This window comes from Chelonoidis abingdonii, chromosome 4 (genome assembly GCF_003597395.2).
Source record: "Chelonoidis abingdonii isolate Lonesome George chromosome 4, CheloAbing_2.0, whole genome shotgun sequence".
NCBI lineage: Eukaryota > Metazoa > Chordata > Testudines > Testudinidae > Chelonoidis > Chelonoidis abingdonii.
The window spans coordinates 44,661,931-44,679,094 of NC_133772.1; the positions used below are offsets into that span (position 1 = coordinate 44,661,931).

At 41.0% G+C, this 17,164-nt stretch overlaps 1 protein-coding gene across 1 annotated transcript in view; it reads right to left on the minus strand.

Moving 5' to 3' along the window:
- PTPRJ (protein tyrosine phosphatase receptor type J) overlaps positions 1 to 17,164 on the minus strand; it is a 56,931-nt gene that overhangs the window by 14,125 nt on the left and 25,642 nt on the right. The window contains exons 6-12 of the mRNA XM_075065840.1: positions 13,712 to 13,978; positions 12,768 to 13,034; positions 11,721 to 11,993; positions 8,177 to 8,446; positions 7,542 to 7,673; positions 3,675 to 3,888; positions 3,411 to 3,526 (exon numbers count right to left, since the gene is read on the minus strand). Of these exons, the coding sequence (XP_074921941.1) occupies positions 3,411 to 3,526; positions 3,675 to 3,888; positions 7,542 to 7,673; positions 8,177 to 8,446; positions 11,721 to 11,993; positions 12,768 to 13,034; positions 13,712 to 13,978 (1,539 nt within the window). The remainder of the gene's footprint in view (positions 1 to 3,410; positions 3,527 to 3,674; positions 3,889 to 7,541; positions 7,674 to 8,176; positions 8,447 to 11,720; positions 11,994 to 12,767; positions 13,035 to 13,711; positions 13,979 to 17,164) is intronic.

Sequence of the window (17,164 nt, forward strand, 5' to 3'; positions counted from 1 at the left end):
ATTTTTGTACCTGGATTTTGATTGCAAGGGACAGCTTGAGTAGTTGCATTTTGAGCTATCCAACTCAGGGAGCAAATCGGATAGTCTGAGATGCATCTATTTAAATCTGAACCTGTAATTCATTTCACAAACCGTGCCCAATAAGAGGAAGGACAGGTCTCAGCTTAGAGGAAAGTATATTCAAGTGTCATATAAGAAAATATCAAGGTGAAAATTACGACCATTAACAATTTAGACTTCTAATATCTGTAGTAAATTTCATATGCAAAGAACACCCATGTGAAATGAGCTGACCAATAATGTCTGATTGAATAAAAACTTGGCATTTCTGGATCATTTCTCAACTAAGAATATAGTAGTTTTCTAATTGGCATTGGAAACCAAGGGCTTGTCTACACTGGCAATTTTAAGCGCTGCAACTGTCTCACTCAGGGATGTGAAAAAACACGCCCCTGAGCACAGCAAGTTTCAGTGCTGTAAAGTGCCAGTGTAGACAATGCACCAGTGCTGGGTGCTACACCATAGCTACACACAGGGACGCCATATTTTCAAAGGTATTTAGGTACCTAAAGACAGATAGGCATCTATCCCACTGGTGCAATTTTGAAAAATCCTACTGTGACACTGCACCCCATATTCTTCATAGAGATATTAGTATGATATGATTATAATATAATCATAATGTATTTTATGCTGGATAGGCCATGTGTGATATCACTGAAAAGGTTATAATTTACTGAATATGATTATCCTATTTGTATGCATGTATCATTTTCATATCTGAAGTTAGGAATATTGACTATGTATCTGTATTACAAATTGTGTTTACACATGGGGAACGCCCACTAGACAAAAAGTTCTCAGCCTCCATGGCTGGCCAGGAAGAGCCCATTCAGGTTAATAAGCCATTAGGAGAGAACAGTAGACCTTGGAAGAAGCTTATTGCTCACCTGGTGGGAGGGGGCTTCCTGAGGATGCTACAAACACCCTCCGACTCATGGCTGCTGTAACACTACAGAGACGTGTAACCAGGTCACCTGGTGCTGGACTCCATCTTGGATATCACTATTTTTCCACTGACTGGAGTGGGAACCAAGCTTTGAAACAAAGGGTTCCCGCTATATGCAAAGGCTATTAAAGGCAGGGGAGTGACATCACTGTGGTTCTTCACTGACTCCCCTCCCAAAGACACTCCTGGAAACAGCTGAGGAACAAAGGCTGAACTGGGGGAAAGTGCTAGACGCAGGCTAAAGGGATTTTTAGCCTGTGAATGGAACACCTGGAATTTCTAAGCCTGCACAGTTTGCCCCTTAAGAACATGCAGTCTGCTGGTATCATCATTTAGGATGAGAATTTGCTATTCATATCCGATCTATGTAGTATATTAAGCTTAATTTGCGTGTTTTGTTTATTTGCTAGGTAATCTGCTTTGATCTGATTGCTATCCCTTATAATCACTTAAAATCTATCTTTTGTAGTTAATACATGAGTTTTTGCTTTGTCTAAAACCAGTGTGTGTGTAAATCATAACTCGGGGCAGAAAGCTGTTGTGTATATTCTTTTCCACATTGAAGGAGGGAGTGAATTTCATGAGCTTACGCTATACAGATCCCTGTGCAGTTCAAAATGGTATAATTTTGGGTTTACACTCCAGAAGGGGTGGTGTGCCTGAGCAGCTGAGAAGTTCCTTAGCTGAAGACTTCCTATGCAGAGCTGATCACAGCATCTGTATGTAGGGCTGGCTCCAGGGACCAGCTGACCAAGCTGGTGCTTGGGGTGGCAGATTCCAAGGGCCAGCATTCTGCCCAAACGTTTTTTTTTGCGCTTCGCCGCTTCCGCCACCCCTGAAGGTTTTTTTCTTTTGGTTTGCTGCTCATGTTGTCCTGTAGGGGGCAGCGGTGCGGAGAACGGGAGCTGCTGGGAGCAGTACCAGGTCTGCAGCAAGCCTGGCATGGCAGCCCGTGTCGTTCCCTGCCCGCCCACCGGAGCGGCGTGGAGCCCTCCCAGCAGCTGGCGTGGCGGGAGGGGCCACATGGCAAGCGCCTCGCTTAAGGAAGCCCTGGCTGCCCCCCTTCTCTTTCCCCCTCTCCTCTCCCCCGCTAGCTGGGGTGTGCACTCCGCTGCCCGGGGTCTGCAGGGCTGGGAGTCCCCCTGCACCCGTGGCTCCTGCCATCCCACAGGTATTTTTTTTCTTTTTCTTTTTTTGTTTTTTTTCCCCTTCGCTGCTCTGGCCGGCCGGCAGGTTTGTTTCGCACCCCCCCACCCCTTACTGCTCCAGCCGGCAGGTTTGTTTCATGCCCCCACCCATTCATTGCTCCAACCAGCCGGCAGGTTTCCCAGAATTCCCACCCCAACCCTTTGCTGCTCCAGCCGGCGGGCAGGTTGGTTTCTCGCCCCACCCCCCATCTTTGCTGCTCCAGCTGGCCAGCAGGTTGGTTCCCCCCCACTCCTTTACTGCTCCAGCTGGGCGGCAGGTTGGTTTCCCGCCGCCCCACCCCCCCTTTGCTGCTCCAGCTGGCCAGCAGGTTGGTTTCCTGCCCCCACCCCCACCCCCTTTGCTGCTCCAGCCGGCCGGCAGGTTGGTTCCCCCACCCCTCTTTGCTGTTCCAGCTGCTGCGCAGGTTTTTTTTTGCTTGGGGCGACAAAAAAGCCAGAGCCGGCTCTGTCTGTATGTAACTGCAGCTGAGTGTGTCCCTACCTGTATGTGTGCTCGAGGGAGCTTCAGACCGTGTCACAGCAATACAGTGTAAAGGGAGCCCAGGCTGGCTCAGTGGTACCCCAGTTCCAGGTGGCACCTGTCACACCCCCTATGTACCCATCTGGATCTTTAGGCACTTAAACACATCTGAAAATCTGGCCTAGAGGAAGAGGAAGTCTGTGACAAAGCAAGGAATTGAACTTGGGTCTCTCAAGTCCTCAGCTAGCACCTTACCCACCGGTCCATCTTTCCTCTCTGTAACTGTGAAACACCTTTAAGTGATGCCAATATCAAGTGTTGATAAAGAACAGCAGTAAAAATGGGGCTAAACAAGAAATACTGGGATTATAGGAGCATGATTCTACTATTTCTTTTCTACATGTCAATCTCTAATTTACAGGGAGTGCAAAAACACAGTAATTTCAATCTCTACTTTACTTATCTCTTAAAGTCTTACTGTAGCAGCAGCTTTCCACTCTCATTTTAGTATATTATGTTTAAGGCTTGTTTTGTCACTTAATTTTTCTATTAGGGATTATGTAATATATGTAATATGTAAATCTACAGACCAACTACATTACAATGTTATAGATAAACAGACCCAAGCCTCCTTCCATTGAAGTCAATGGGTGTTTTGCCAAGAATTTAAATGAGAACCCAACTGGCCCAATATGTGCAAAACATTCAATGCAACATTTTATTTTAGCTTTACCTGGATCCTGGAGTAATATAATTGCCTGAGAATAAGGAGTAAATGAGACATAGCTTCTCTCTTCATCAATACGATCATCGTTAAATTCGATTTTAGTGAAACCTGCAACGCTCACCCTGATGAGAGGGAGGGAAAATGAAATAGTCACATTAGATTAAGTTAACAATCGAAGCCTGACAATTAGTATTTATGATCTGGTGATCCAATCATTACTTAGATTTCAATTGCATACAAGGAAATTACAACAAACAACAAGATAAATACCAGTATGAACCAAGTGGTTTCAGCGGTGCATTGGAATAGGCGTACGATTTGGATGAGTCTCCTACTTCCATTTCATATTGTAAACTATTTGAACGGGAGGAAAAAGCTCTCATCTGCGTCGCATTTATGACATTTGTTATGTAAGTTTTTGTTTTCTTTTCCTTGAAGTCATTGTATGTATCGTTCAAGCTGCTATTTGGAGGTATATTGCCTTCTGAAAATACAAATATACAACAGACATCAACTCATGTTTTTGCAAAATTATATTTTAAACTACAGTGACTGGCTCAAGGGCAATAATAGTAAAATACTAACTAACAATTATGACTATGCCAGCAAATGTGAAATATTGCCTGAAATTAAAGGGCAATATGGACAATTTCAGATACTCTTTTCACTGTAGAACAATTTATTTATTTTGTCTCCAGAGCAATAACCTTTTGGATATACGAACAACTTCTTTGCAGACAACTACCTGCGCTGAAGTCTTTTGTAGTGAAACTTCACTGCACGCTGCTGAAAATCCTTCTAGGACAGTCTTCACTAGACAAATCAGATCAAGTTAGAACCTGACCTTGAGAAGCCGCATTAACTAACACAGCTTTGCAGTCAGTGTAGATGGGACAAATCATGTTTAACCATGATCAGTTGACACGTACAGGTTTATCAAAGCCAGCTGACAAGACATTCAACACAACTTGGCTGTCACTGGGTGACTTTAAGAATCACCCTTTCAGAGGAGATGGATCCACTCCCACCTGTGACACATTTACCTGTCCAGGTGAAGAAAATGAGCAAAGTCACATAACAGGCAGGCCATGTGGCTAAATTAGGCCTTCTGGGGTGGAGCTAAAACAGAAACTTGTAGAGGACCAAAAGACGTGAAGGGAGATTCCAGGTAGAAAGCCCTGGCAGTCAGTGCTTAGTAGAGAGCAGGGAGAGAATCAGAGAAGCCCAGGAGAGGATGAGGGATGAGAAGAAAAGATGGCAGGCTAGAGCATGTCTGGATTTTGAAGAAAGCAGACAGACAGATCTTCAGGAAGGAGGGGCTTTGTCTAGCTTGAGACTGAGGTGGAAGACTCTTGTATTGTTTTGGAGCTGGAGACCCTGGAAGGGGTGGACTTTTTCTTTCATGACTTAACCTTCTGCAGTGACTTGGACCCCTAGCTACTGGACTAAACCAAACCAGACTCTGAGGGTGGGTGATCTAGACTGAGGAAGGAGAAACTAAAATAGCAACTAGACCAAAGCCAGACCTGGTAGGCCATGGTACTACATCATCCCTGTCTCCACTAGCTGCAAAGCTGTGCTTAATACTGAGTCAGAAAATCACCTTGAAGAGTTGAGTTAACAAATAGGACTCAATTTGGTAGTGAAGACAGGCTCTTAGTATGCCAGGATTTAGCTCATAAACCTCAAGAACCTGAGAAGTAAGGGCTGCTTCGGCCTCCTCTTGCTGTTGGGAGAGATTAAAAGAACTGGTTGACATAGCCCAAATAGGAGTTGTTTGGGAATCAACAGCTCCTAGTCCAGAAGACTCAGAAGAAATGGTTCCTGTGTTGACTGGACTCCTAATGCTATCAAGCCATGCAATCACTAAGTCAAATTGCTTAAGATAACGTTCTAAACATAGTTTTTAACCTAATGTTGTAAATTCCAGGGTGAAGGTGGAGTGGGTAACATGGTATAAAAACACCTTATATCACAAATCACGAAGCGAGGTTGTCTAAATACATTAGGCTGTTTCTCCCCATCCCTGCCCTATGATGCTGTCAAGGAAAGAATTAATTCTGGGATTTTGAAGCAGATTATGTCGCTAAAGCATGTAAAAATGATCAGGTAACAATGCATTTCAAATTGCTTGCTGCCAGAGATGAGTTCATAGCAAACACATAGAGTTAAATGTTCAGTGTTACGTGAGGAGGAAGTAGCCGGCCACCGTTAGCAGAATTTGTGCATATCACAGAAGTGAACTATAGAAGCGTTGGACTGGAAGGGATCTCATGATGTCTTCTAGCCCTGCACTCAAGGCTGCCCTCAAGCATCCCCACTTATTATTTTAAAAAATAAACCCCTCTTTTTAAAGAAAATTGCATTAAATTAATATCTAACAAGAGGCTGCAGAAAAGCTAGGGAAGGTTGTTTTGTGAGCAAACTGTAACAGCTAAAAAACCAGTTATGCGCATACTACAGGGGAACTTAGGGCTCACTGAAATCATTGCCTTTAATGGTACAGGATCAGGGCTCAAGGCAGAATAGTTTCTCTGAAATCCTGATTGCTTTACATTAGAGCAGCTGATGCTGTTTCTGCACTGAAGAAAATGATGAAACCAGTTACAAATGAATTCTATTACAGACCCAAACACCACAAACCCACCCTAAAATTAGTGTACTAAGATTCCAGACAATTGAGCATTATACAGTTGGAGCATTAAAGTTACACTTTATCAAGGCGGATGAGCCATTTTCTGAAATCTTTTCCCCACATAGTAAAGCATCTGACGCTGACGAATTGGTATCTCCCTTCTCAGTTTCCATCAGTCATGACTAGAAACATCTATTTTCTTGCCCAAGTGAACAAACACAATACAGAACCATGCTTTGCATGTGATTTAGCTTTAACTATTAGTGGTTAGAGGCATCTGAAAAAAATACAAGTATGTCGATAAAACACTGACATTAACAATGTAATTTTGGGGCCATCAAATAAGGCAAACCGAGGATACTGGAGTACAAGAAGCTATTCAGGTATCATCAGTGATGTAATCACTATTGTACAAGAAAGTGTACTTTAAAAAATACGGAAGGAAGAGCTACCAAGGAAGCTGCTGAGAGATGCATACTCATTGTTAAAACAAAAGGCAAGTTGAGGTAGGGTGACCAGATGTCCCAATAAAATCGGGACTGTCACGATATTCAGCTGTTTGTCCCACATCCTGACAGATATATTGTCGGGAAGCCATTTGTCCCGATATTTGGCTTCAGCAGCGCTCTGGCTTTTTTATTTTTTTTACTTCGGTGGCACCCTGCCCCCCCATGTGTCCCGATATTTTGTTTTTGTCATCTGGTCACCTCAAGTTCAGGTATCATTATATCTGTTTATAAGTCAACAAAATCCTGCATTGGGGAACCACTTATTTCAGCTGCCCTCATTTGCAGGAATGAAACATATTTTAGCCTGCTAAGAACAGGCTTGTGATTTCATGAATTATCACTGTGGTTAACCAAGTAAAATTTGTCTTTGATTTTTGATTTTTTAAAGATAATGTGTTTTATAGCAATTCCTCATAGCAAGACTCATGGCCTCCTCAGTTTTCCTTAGCATGATGCTGACAATGTTCGTCCTGCCTTTCATCCATAAAAATCCCCCCAATGATAATAGGCTATTACTAGTATAATGGGAGAACAGTGCTTCATCTCCCCCAACTTTCTGACATTTTTATTGTACTAATCTTCACAGCCTTGAAAAACACCCCAAAATTCAGAAGTTGTTAATTACCAGCCCCAAGAATCATTCTACAAAATAAAGACACTATACAATTTTGCAGTTTATGTTACTGGCAAACCAATAAGGAAGCTGATCAGGTAGAACAGTGGCAAAATTGTGAAAGGCCTATGAAACTAGAATAATTGAGGCCAGTCAAGTCTATGAGTGAAATCCTGACCTATGAAGTCAATGAGAGTTTTGACCATGACTTTAGTTGAGCCAGAATTTCACTCTATGTTTCTGAACAGCAACTGCAAATATCAGGAGTAACTCTTCCCCTTCCACTTAGTTTAGGATCTAAAAAGTTTGTCCCGATGGATATACACACGACATCTGATATAATAATAATACATCTGGGAGCTAACATCCTAACATCTTACCTTTAGCTGTTGTGATTACTATTGCATAGGCCGTTAGCGGTCCATTTTTTGACTCAAACCCACTGAACTGAATTTTAAAGGAGTTGTGAGTGATTGACGTAATAATAGGCTTTTCTACTGGAGCAGGTGGGTCTGTGACAGAGAAATATTAATATTAATTAGCATCTCAACATGTGGGAAGGAAAAGGTGAATCAAAGAGAAAGATACCTTATGTTGAAATATCTATCTTCTCCAACTATCTAGGAAAAGTTACAAAGAAAGCCCAACATTTTCTCCCATTATTGCAATTTGCACATTGGGCAACACCATATAAACCCACATTACCCAGCACATTTTAAATGTCACTTAAAGAAGCAGCTTTAAAATCAAGCAAGTCAACAAAGAAATAGTGTCCCATTCATATAAAAATGCTGTAAGGAAATAAAAGTTCATATCTTTGATCATACTAATTCTACATAGTTAATATATAAATTCTCACACACAACTTTGAATGAAGATAAAGTCTCTCTCTCATAGCTTGAATATTCACACGTACTATATAATGCTGCACATTTTGCATTTTGTAACTTAGAAGGTTTTTTTTTGTTTTTTGTTTTTTTGGCCCTGTACCCCACACCAAACTTTTTACACTTACCAGTGATACTTGTATCGCATGTTGTTTGCATTGGAAGGCTTTCTTTCCCACACGAACGGGTTATAATACTAACATTGTAGGAGGTGGAATAATTTAAATTTGTTACAGTTGTATCAAAACCTGCCAAAACCAGCGTTTCGTTGCTCCAGGCATCATTGAATGTGTTAATGCTGAAGCCAGTACTGGTACCAGCAGGGGGCTCCCACTTTACTGTTAACTTAGGCTCTTTAGTCACTGGTGTACAGTTAAATGAAGGCACTGGTGCAGCCTCTGCAAAAGAAGAAAAGAGGTTAGTGGAACAAACTGGATGGTTATCTGTTTAATCCACTTAAGCTCTACAGGGCAGGAACCCTGGTTTTCATCTGCCTGGGAAGCACCACATACATTTATTGTATTACTAAATAAATATTATCTAGCACCTATTTCCTGGTATGTTCTCTGCTATTTTTCTGTTCTCTCTCATCTCTATTCCACATGCTCAGTTTTCTTTCTTCCCATGCGCTATATTCCTTTCTTCTCTGATTTATAGTATACATTTTGCTTTTATTTTCTGTCCATTTTTCTCTTTTTATGTCAACCTGCCAAACATTCTGAGCTTTACGAGTTTAGACTGTGTTTAAAAATGCAGGAAGAAGCACTTAGCTTGAAAAGAATGTATGCCACCCAAAAGGTAAGCAACATTAGACACCTCATGAATGAATGACTGTTCTATAAAGAAGAACTCGGGAATTGAGGTTCACTATTTGTTACTTGCCAAGCAAGGTTTGAACTGGCAGAGTCCTGAAGAGTTTGCTGGCAAGACAGATAAGCTGGTGTGTCAGGGAATTGTGTCACAGCTTAGCAGTAGCAAAACTCACTTACAGAGGTTGAGGCGGTAACACACTAACTTATAATTCTGGGAACCCCAGAAGACTATCACAGTGGAATTTACTAAAGTGCTTAACTAGGAATGCAACTCAGTGGGAGCTAGGCACCTAACCTGTGCAGATGCTTTTGTAAATTCCACTTGGCACATCTTTGCCCCTGGAGGTACCTGAATACCTTAATAAATCTGGCCCTGTGTTCCTCGGTTTCATATACAGATCATGGTATTTTAAATGTTCGGAAACATTCCCATTATCACTGTAACTTGATAAATTCCAAACTGTCCTAGCACCAACAGTGGGAAGAAACACAGGAGGCATGAAAAACTGCCTTACAAATCATATTTGACAAAAGCACTGACTTTCCAACAACATACAAAAGTACAACAGAACCATGTCAGCTAGCTACAAGTTAACAAACACAACAAAAAGTACTTAATCCATTGGAGAGAAAGTTTGGTTGGGCTACCTTTCCAGAGAAAGGATCCATTTGAGGTTAAATCAGTTACAAGTTAATTGATTCTTTCAACTGATTGAAGTAAACCAAAAAACAAACAAACAATTATTTTTTTTTGCCAATCTACACAATAATGTACTTTTGGGTGCCTGCATATTGTGCATGTGGAAACCACTAACACCTCATCACTGAGACATGCCTAGATAAAAGCATGTCAAATATTCACAAGAAAATTCAGAATGTAAATATAAATGTAAATGTGTGTGTGTGTGTGTATATATATAAAAAAAAAATTCCCCTCTCACCCCTATGGGTGGTACGTGTCTTCCTCAACCTCGGGTCCTCTACCAGAGGCCTGGGAGTTTGAGGGTTCTGCGCAGTATCTCAGCTGGCACGTGGCGGCCCTGGGGAAGTGTGCCCTGTGAGGCGCGTTTAATGCGCCAGTATATCTTCAGCCCTGTCTCTCCCATCGTGCGTAAGCACTGCACTCTTTCTGAACAGAAGAGCTCTGATGTTTTGTTCCTGGGATATCTGTTTGGAGCCACTCACCCAGCTTAGGGGGCAGTCACAGCCCGCCGTTCTGAGTGAGCCTAAATCCTAACCTCCAGCTCCAAGTGTAGACATCCGCTAAGACACATCTTCATTTCTCTAATTTTGAGGCTGATGGACACCAGTTCAGCTCCACCATAACTTAGAGCAGCCTGATGGCTGCTCTAAGAGCCAGATTTTCAAAGGTATTCAATCACGGGAAGATGAAGATTGGTTCCCAGTGGGACTTTTAAAGGTGCATTTAAAAATCCCATTAGGCACATATCTGCATCTTTAGGTGTCTAAATACCCTTGAAAATCTGGCCCTAAATATCTCTGGCAGTAATGGTCTCTATGAAGCACTTTGCCAGAGGTTCACTTGAGTGCAAGATCTCTGTCATACCCCTACACTTGGAAGGAATATAAGGGCAGGTGGGGCACTGGATGGGTGGCATAGAAGCACCAGTTCAGTCCCCTCCAGGAATTTCCCTAAACCAGATGGATCCAAAAATACCCCATTAAGAACACTTCCCAGGTTTTGTACTGAGTACTGCAAAACAGCTAGAAGGGGAGCTGAAGGTCTGTCCCTGCCCCTGAAGGTCTGTCCCCTCAGTACAAAACCTGGGAAGTGTTCTTAATGGGGCATTTTTGGATCCATCTGGTTTAGGGAAATTCCTGGAGGGGACTGAACTGGTGCTTCTATGCCACCCATCCAGTGCCCCACCTGCCCTTATACTCCTTCCAAGTGTAGGGGTATGACAGAGATCTTGCACTCAAGTGAACCTCTGGCAAAGTGCTTCATAGAGACCATTACTGCCAGAGATATTTAGGGCCAGATTTTCAAGGGTATTTAGACACCTAAAGATGCAGATATGTGCCTAATGGGATTTTTAAATGCACCTTTAAAAGTCCCACTGGGAACCAATCTTCATCTTCCCGTGATTGAATACCTTTGAAAATCTGGCTCTTAGAGCAGCCATCAGGCTGCTCTAAGTTATGGTGGAGCTGAACTGGTGTCCATCAGCCTCAAAATTAGAGAAATGAAGATGTGTCTTAGCGGATGTCTACACTTGGAGCTGGAAGCGTAATTCCCAGCTCAAGGAGACATACATGTACTAGCTCTCATTGAGTTAGCACACTAAAAAAAGTGCGTAGCCATAGCAGCACTGGTAAAGGAATGGCCTAGCCACTTGGAGTATATATGCCCATCGAAGACCTTAGGCACATACTCAGGATAGATGACCCATCCCACTGCTTTCACCACCATGGCTAAGCTCTGTTTTTAGCATGCAAGCATGTCTCCTTGAGCTGGGAATCAAACTCTAGCCACAAGTGTAGATACTATATACTGTTAACACTACTTCTCTCTAGGTTTGTGCTGAACACAGCTTGGCCAGACTCAAGCAACTAGCCCATGATGAATAGGACATTAGTTCTACTCCTGAAAGATTCAGAATGAAAAATGAGCTGATTTCCAATAAGTAATTTGATGATCTCACATGCTTTCATAGTCAAACTTTTAGTCTAACAGAAATGTAAAGGCTGGAGCACATAACAAGAGGCAAGATGACAATATGGAGTATTTTTATTACATAAACAAATACATGTACATTGGGGTTGGGGGGAGTACTAGAGGAAAGAAAGAATGCCTGCATTTAATTGTAAGCAACATATACTGTGTATTTCTATTACTTACCTGTACAGATGTGTATCCAGTTTGAGTCTCCTTTAGTCATGCTATCCGCTGCTAGTGGAACTATTGTGAAGTTATAAGAGGTACCAGGCCGTAATCCCACAATTACAGCATTTTTGTTTTGGGAGGTTTGGTTCCGAGTAGGAGAAATTCCATTCCCATCAGTGTATATCACATATGTGTAATTAGGAGCAGCAGTGTCATTGTTTTCCCATGTTAAGGTCACTTGTTTTGTGCCGATATTTGTGGCCTGGATGTCAGAAATTGGACTGGGCTCTGTTTGAGGAAAAACGGAACACATACATTTTTTAGAGAGAGAGTAGTATTTCGGAAAACTTGTAGGGCCTCTCCAAAAGCAAAATTTTTAAACATTATTAATAGATATATGGAGGGGGGATATTCATTTAAAAAAATAATAATGGAAAAATAAGAAAATAGTTTAGTAAATTTCTGTTACTGTTTTGACATTTACACAAATAAAACTGGCATTTGGTCACACTATCTGTGATAAAATTACAATGGCTAGTGGTCCCACTAGCCATTGTAATTTTCATTTTCATGCTCCAGAGATATGTCAATTTATCCTATTGCTATAATGAGTTTCTACTGTTTAACCTGCTGTGAATTCCTATACATCAGTGCAAGTTACTCCACTGTGGAAGATCTGCTACGCTAGCTTTTACATACAGTGTAACAAAAAAAGGAGGTGGTGTTGCATTATACATCAAGAATATTTACACTTGTACTGAGGTTCAGAAGGAGGTGACAGACAAACTAACAGAAAGTCTGTGGGTGAAGATAAAAGAGGAAAAAACCCAAGGAGCAATGTCATTCTGGGGGGTCTACTACAGACCACTAAATCAGAATAAGGAAAAACAACAAAAATATCCAAAACAGAAGTAATAGAGGAATTTAGCTCCTCAAACATCTGTTGGGTTGGAAAAGATGTATAGAAATGTCATGAATCAGACAAACTGATGAAGTGACAGATGTTGAAATCACAGATTATAATTTCAGAATGTTTTCTTCAAAGAGATTTCAATGACTTACTTGTATAGGTATTTATGGTGCTGGAGTCTCCTTCAATCCCTGCAACTTGTGAGAAGACCATAAATAGATAGGAGGTACCAGGTTGCAATCCTGTAATGGTGGCATTCGTGGTTTGGGAAGTGATGTTTTGTTGAACTGAAGTTCTATAATTTTTACAGAATATTCTATAAGTGTAGTTAGAAGCCTCAGCATCACTGTTTTGCCAGGTCAATGTTACTTCGGTTGTGCCGACATTTATAACTTTGAGGTTGGAAACTGCACTGGGTTCTATTGGTAAAAAAAATGTGTGTATTATCAGTACAGCAAGAACATTTGTTGAAAGGAAACAAAACAATTAGTGCTCCAATATTAATTCATATAACACAATTGTGTTTTTACCCTATAGATTAGTGTTCTAATCAGCCTCTCTGCCTTAATTGGTTCTAGCAGGTTCCTGATTACTCTAGTGCAGCCCCTGCTCTGGTCACTCAGGGAGCAGAAAACTACTCACCCAGTGACCAGTATATTTGCCCTCTACCAGACTCCTGCACCCCACTGGCCTGGGTCTGTCACAGTACATACATTTAATAAAGCTTAAGTTATAAAACAAATACAACTCTTGGAAATCTTTGATTTTTCTCCACTATACAAGCAAAGGAATAATTTGTTAGTATTTATTGTTTTTCCCTAAAATACATCTCATGCTTTTCAGTTTTAAAGAATCTCAACTGTCAGTTGATTCCTACATTATATTCTTAAAGTTACTAATCAATCCAGCACTACTAACTGCAACGGTATTGTATTGGCAGAAATCCCTTACCTCACACTGAATAGTTACAAGTTGATTAATTGAAATGTAGGGTTTTCTGTCAAAGATGTATAGAAATTTCTTGAATCAGAGAAAGGGATGAGGTGACAGATTATAATTTCAGAATGTTTTCTAGAAAGAGATTCCAATGACTTACTTGTATAGGTCTCTACGACGGTGGAGTTTCCTTCAGTCCCTCCAGCTTGTGCAAAGACCGTAAATAGATAGGAGGTACCAGGTTGCAATCCTGTAATGGTGGCATTCGTGGTTTGGGAAGTGATGTTTTGTTGAACTGAAGTTCCATAATCTCCATAGAGTATCTTGTAAGTGTAGTTAGAAGCCTCAGCATCACTGTTTTGCCAGGTCAATGTTACTTCGGTCGTGCCGACATTTATAACTTTGAGGTTGGAAATTGCTCTGGGTTCTATTTGAAAAAAAAAAAAAAGTGTATTATTAGTACAGCAAGAACATTCGCTGAAAGGAAACCAAACAATTAGTGCGCCAATATTAACTGTGTGTTTCCCCTATGGATTTTTTATAAGATCTACTACTGTGTTCCATATCAGTGATCCAAGCATTTGTCATTTACAATCATGTTTTATTTTGACCTATGACTACTGAATACTAATATTAATTTTATGGGGCACAGCATGAAATGGCATTTTTGTCATTATGTACATGGCAAGACAAGCTGTTCTGCCTGTGAAGGTGCCTGAATACACTTTCATGTAATGTCTTGCTAGTGACTTTGTTCTGGAAGTTTTTAATGCCATTCTAGGGCTTGTCATGACATGGATTATCATATACTTGACCTCCGAGCATTTCCCATACTCAATCTCATAGCCTTAACCTTAAGAAGTCCTTTTTTTTTTCCCTTTTACTATAACTGGCATTCTTCTAGACATTCTCAGCTAGATTAATTGGTAAATTTTGGCTGAATGCATCACTCTGGTTATGCAAATATGTAAACTTGGTTTTGCCTCCGCAAGGCAGTACAGAGCAGCTGAAGTGTACCAGTGAATTTAGTTCTGTATCTTTCATAGGAAATCAGTAAGGCATTACCAGTTTAACAATGGGGTCCCCAAGACCTGTGCACATTTCTGACCGTGCTACTTTATTAAGATTTTATTGTGATGGTGAGATACCCTAACTGTTTCTCGGTATCTGCCATGGCCTTACAAGATGTGTAGCCTTCTTATACAGGTCTGTCGCATCTTACGCGCATTTAACATGAGCGATTTCAGCTTTAAGCCGTCGGAAAAAAAAAAAAAAAAAAAAAAAAAATAACAATTTTAATACTGTACCTGTAGTGTGGGCGATTCCGCCCTCCATTCAACTCAATGTAATTTTGTACTATACGCGGTTTTCGCTTTACGTGCTAACCGCAGAACGGAACCCCTGCGTAAGATGAGACTCGCCTGTATACAAAGTGCACATATATTGCCCTAGATCTGTTATCTTCATAAATCTTCGAGTAATTTTTCCAATACGGAAAATGGAATAATCTAGAAAAGTGCCTTATAAACGTTATATTCTGGAGCTAGATTACATAATAATATGGGCAGCTATTCAAACAGTCATGGGTCGCAAGGTTCACAATTACAATATACATAAAACATCATCATTACAACATTTGCCATTAGAGTTACTCAGTGTTGTGCTGATAGATTAGCCAGATTTATGAGAATGAAACTTAGCTGTTGGATTCGCTAGATTTGCTTTGCTGCTTTTTTTTGTAAAACATTCTTCATTTTCTTCTTTATTGCAAGTCATACAAATTTAGGTATGTAGGGCTCTACAGAAGTCATCCATTTATAACTGAAGCATTTCCCTATATCCCAAAGACTTTTTTAACTGCTAAGATTTTCAAAAGGCCAAGAAGGTCATACCAGAATTTGATTAAACAGGGCATAACATGCCAGAAGTCAGGTTTGTTTGTTTGTTTGTTTCTTTACCCTTAGGTGACATGGACAAAACCAAAGCTTTGATCACCTGGGATACCATTGCCAGTGAAGCTCATATTTCAGATTAACTGGATTTTATTACTTGAATTTAAGTTACTCTGAATATCTTTTTAAATTACTGATAAATTAACCAAAAGAAAACAGAATTTACCTTAAAACAATTTAAGAAAATATCCTATTTCCTATTCATGCCAGTGGTGAGTTGCATCTAGTGTGTCTCAGGTCTTGTCTACATGGTGCTTTAGTATATACCAGAAGGATGTAAATTTTAGTCCACATTAGCATGCCACACAGTAACAGGCTCATGTGGACCCTGTGGCACTCACTAGTGCATGTTAACATAGTCCAGTTTCACAGAGTACTACATCAGCTCACACTAGGGAACTCTGAGTGCATGTCAGCAGGGTCCACACAGGCCAGTTAGTGTGTGACACACTAGTGCGGACTACAATACATAGCCCTCTGGTGCAGACTAAAGCACTCTATAGACAAGCCACTAGTCTACTTCTCAGTAAGGAGTCTAGTCTGTTGAAGTCTGTCTAGTCTGGACTTTAGCAGCTCAGAAATGCTAAGTGATATCCCATATAGATCATCTCATTAAAATGCCTCTGGAAGCTACCAAATGTCAATGAGTAAGATTCAAGAACACTGACAAAGCTCAACAACTCCCTTTTGGGCATTTATTCAGGTGGAAACAACTCCTCAGCATAGAGGAAACTCCCTGATTAAGAGGGCCTGGGGTTTGACACCTGCCAAGGAGGGAGGGCTTGGAGACTTGGTGCTGTGTTTTTTCTCTGCATTGTGGACACACTTTCTCTCTTCTATTTATTGCAATGCTAGCTTTTATTATTAATTCAGTGGGACAGACTGCCAACTGCGACAAATCCTCAGCTGGATGAACTGGCTTCACAGGATTTGTGCTGATTTACACTAGCTGAGCATCTAGCCCATTTTCTTTTTCACATTTATTTTTCCTGAGGTATTTTTGGAGGTATTTTTGAAGGGTTTCCTCCCCCCCCTTTTTACATTTTCTGTTCTTAGTGCTCTCTGCTTAACTACTCAGAGCCCTGATCATTTCCACTACTGAAGCAACTTTTGTGTGAGTAAGGACTGCAGGATTGGTCTCATAATGACACGAAAATAATCTTCCAAACATTACTAAGTCTTAACGAGATCTAATTAATCCTGGCTTATCATCAAAGCATGTCTCTAAGTAAATGTGTTTTGTGAAACATATGATACCAACCTATGTTTATGTATATATCCATAACAATTCATAAGTATTTACTTAATCCATAGTAACTCTATTACAGACATTTCATTTGCTTGTCACATGTACTGTGACAAAGTTCCTCCTCTACCTTGGTGGGTCCTGCGCTTATTTGGCAGATTTGCTCACCTCAGTGATCCTCCCCACAGTCTGGGTCAACTTCTCCTGTGTCTGATCAGGAGTTGGGAGGTTTGGGGAAAACTCGGGCCCACCATCTACTCCAGGTTCCAGCCCAGGGCCCTGTGGATTGCAGCTGTTTATAGTGCCTCCTGTAACAGCTGCATGACAGCTACAACTCCCTGGGCTACTTCCCCATGGCCTCCTCCAAACACCTTCTTTATCCTCACCACAGGACCTTCCTCCTGGTGTCTGATAA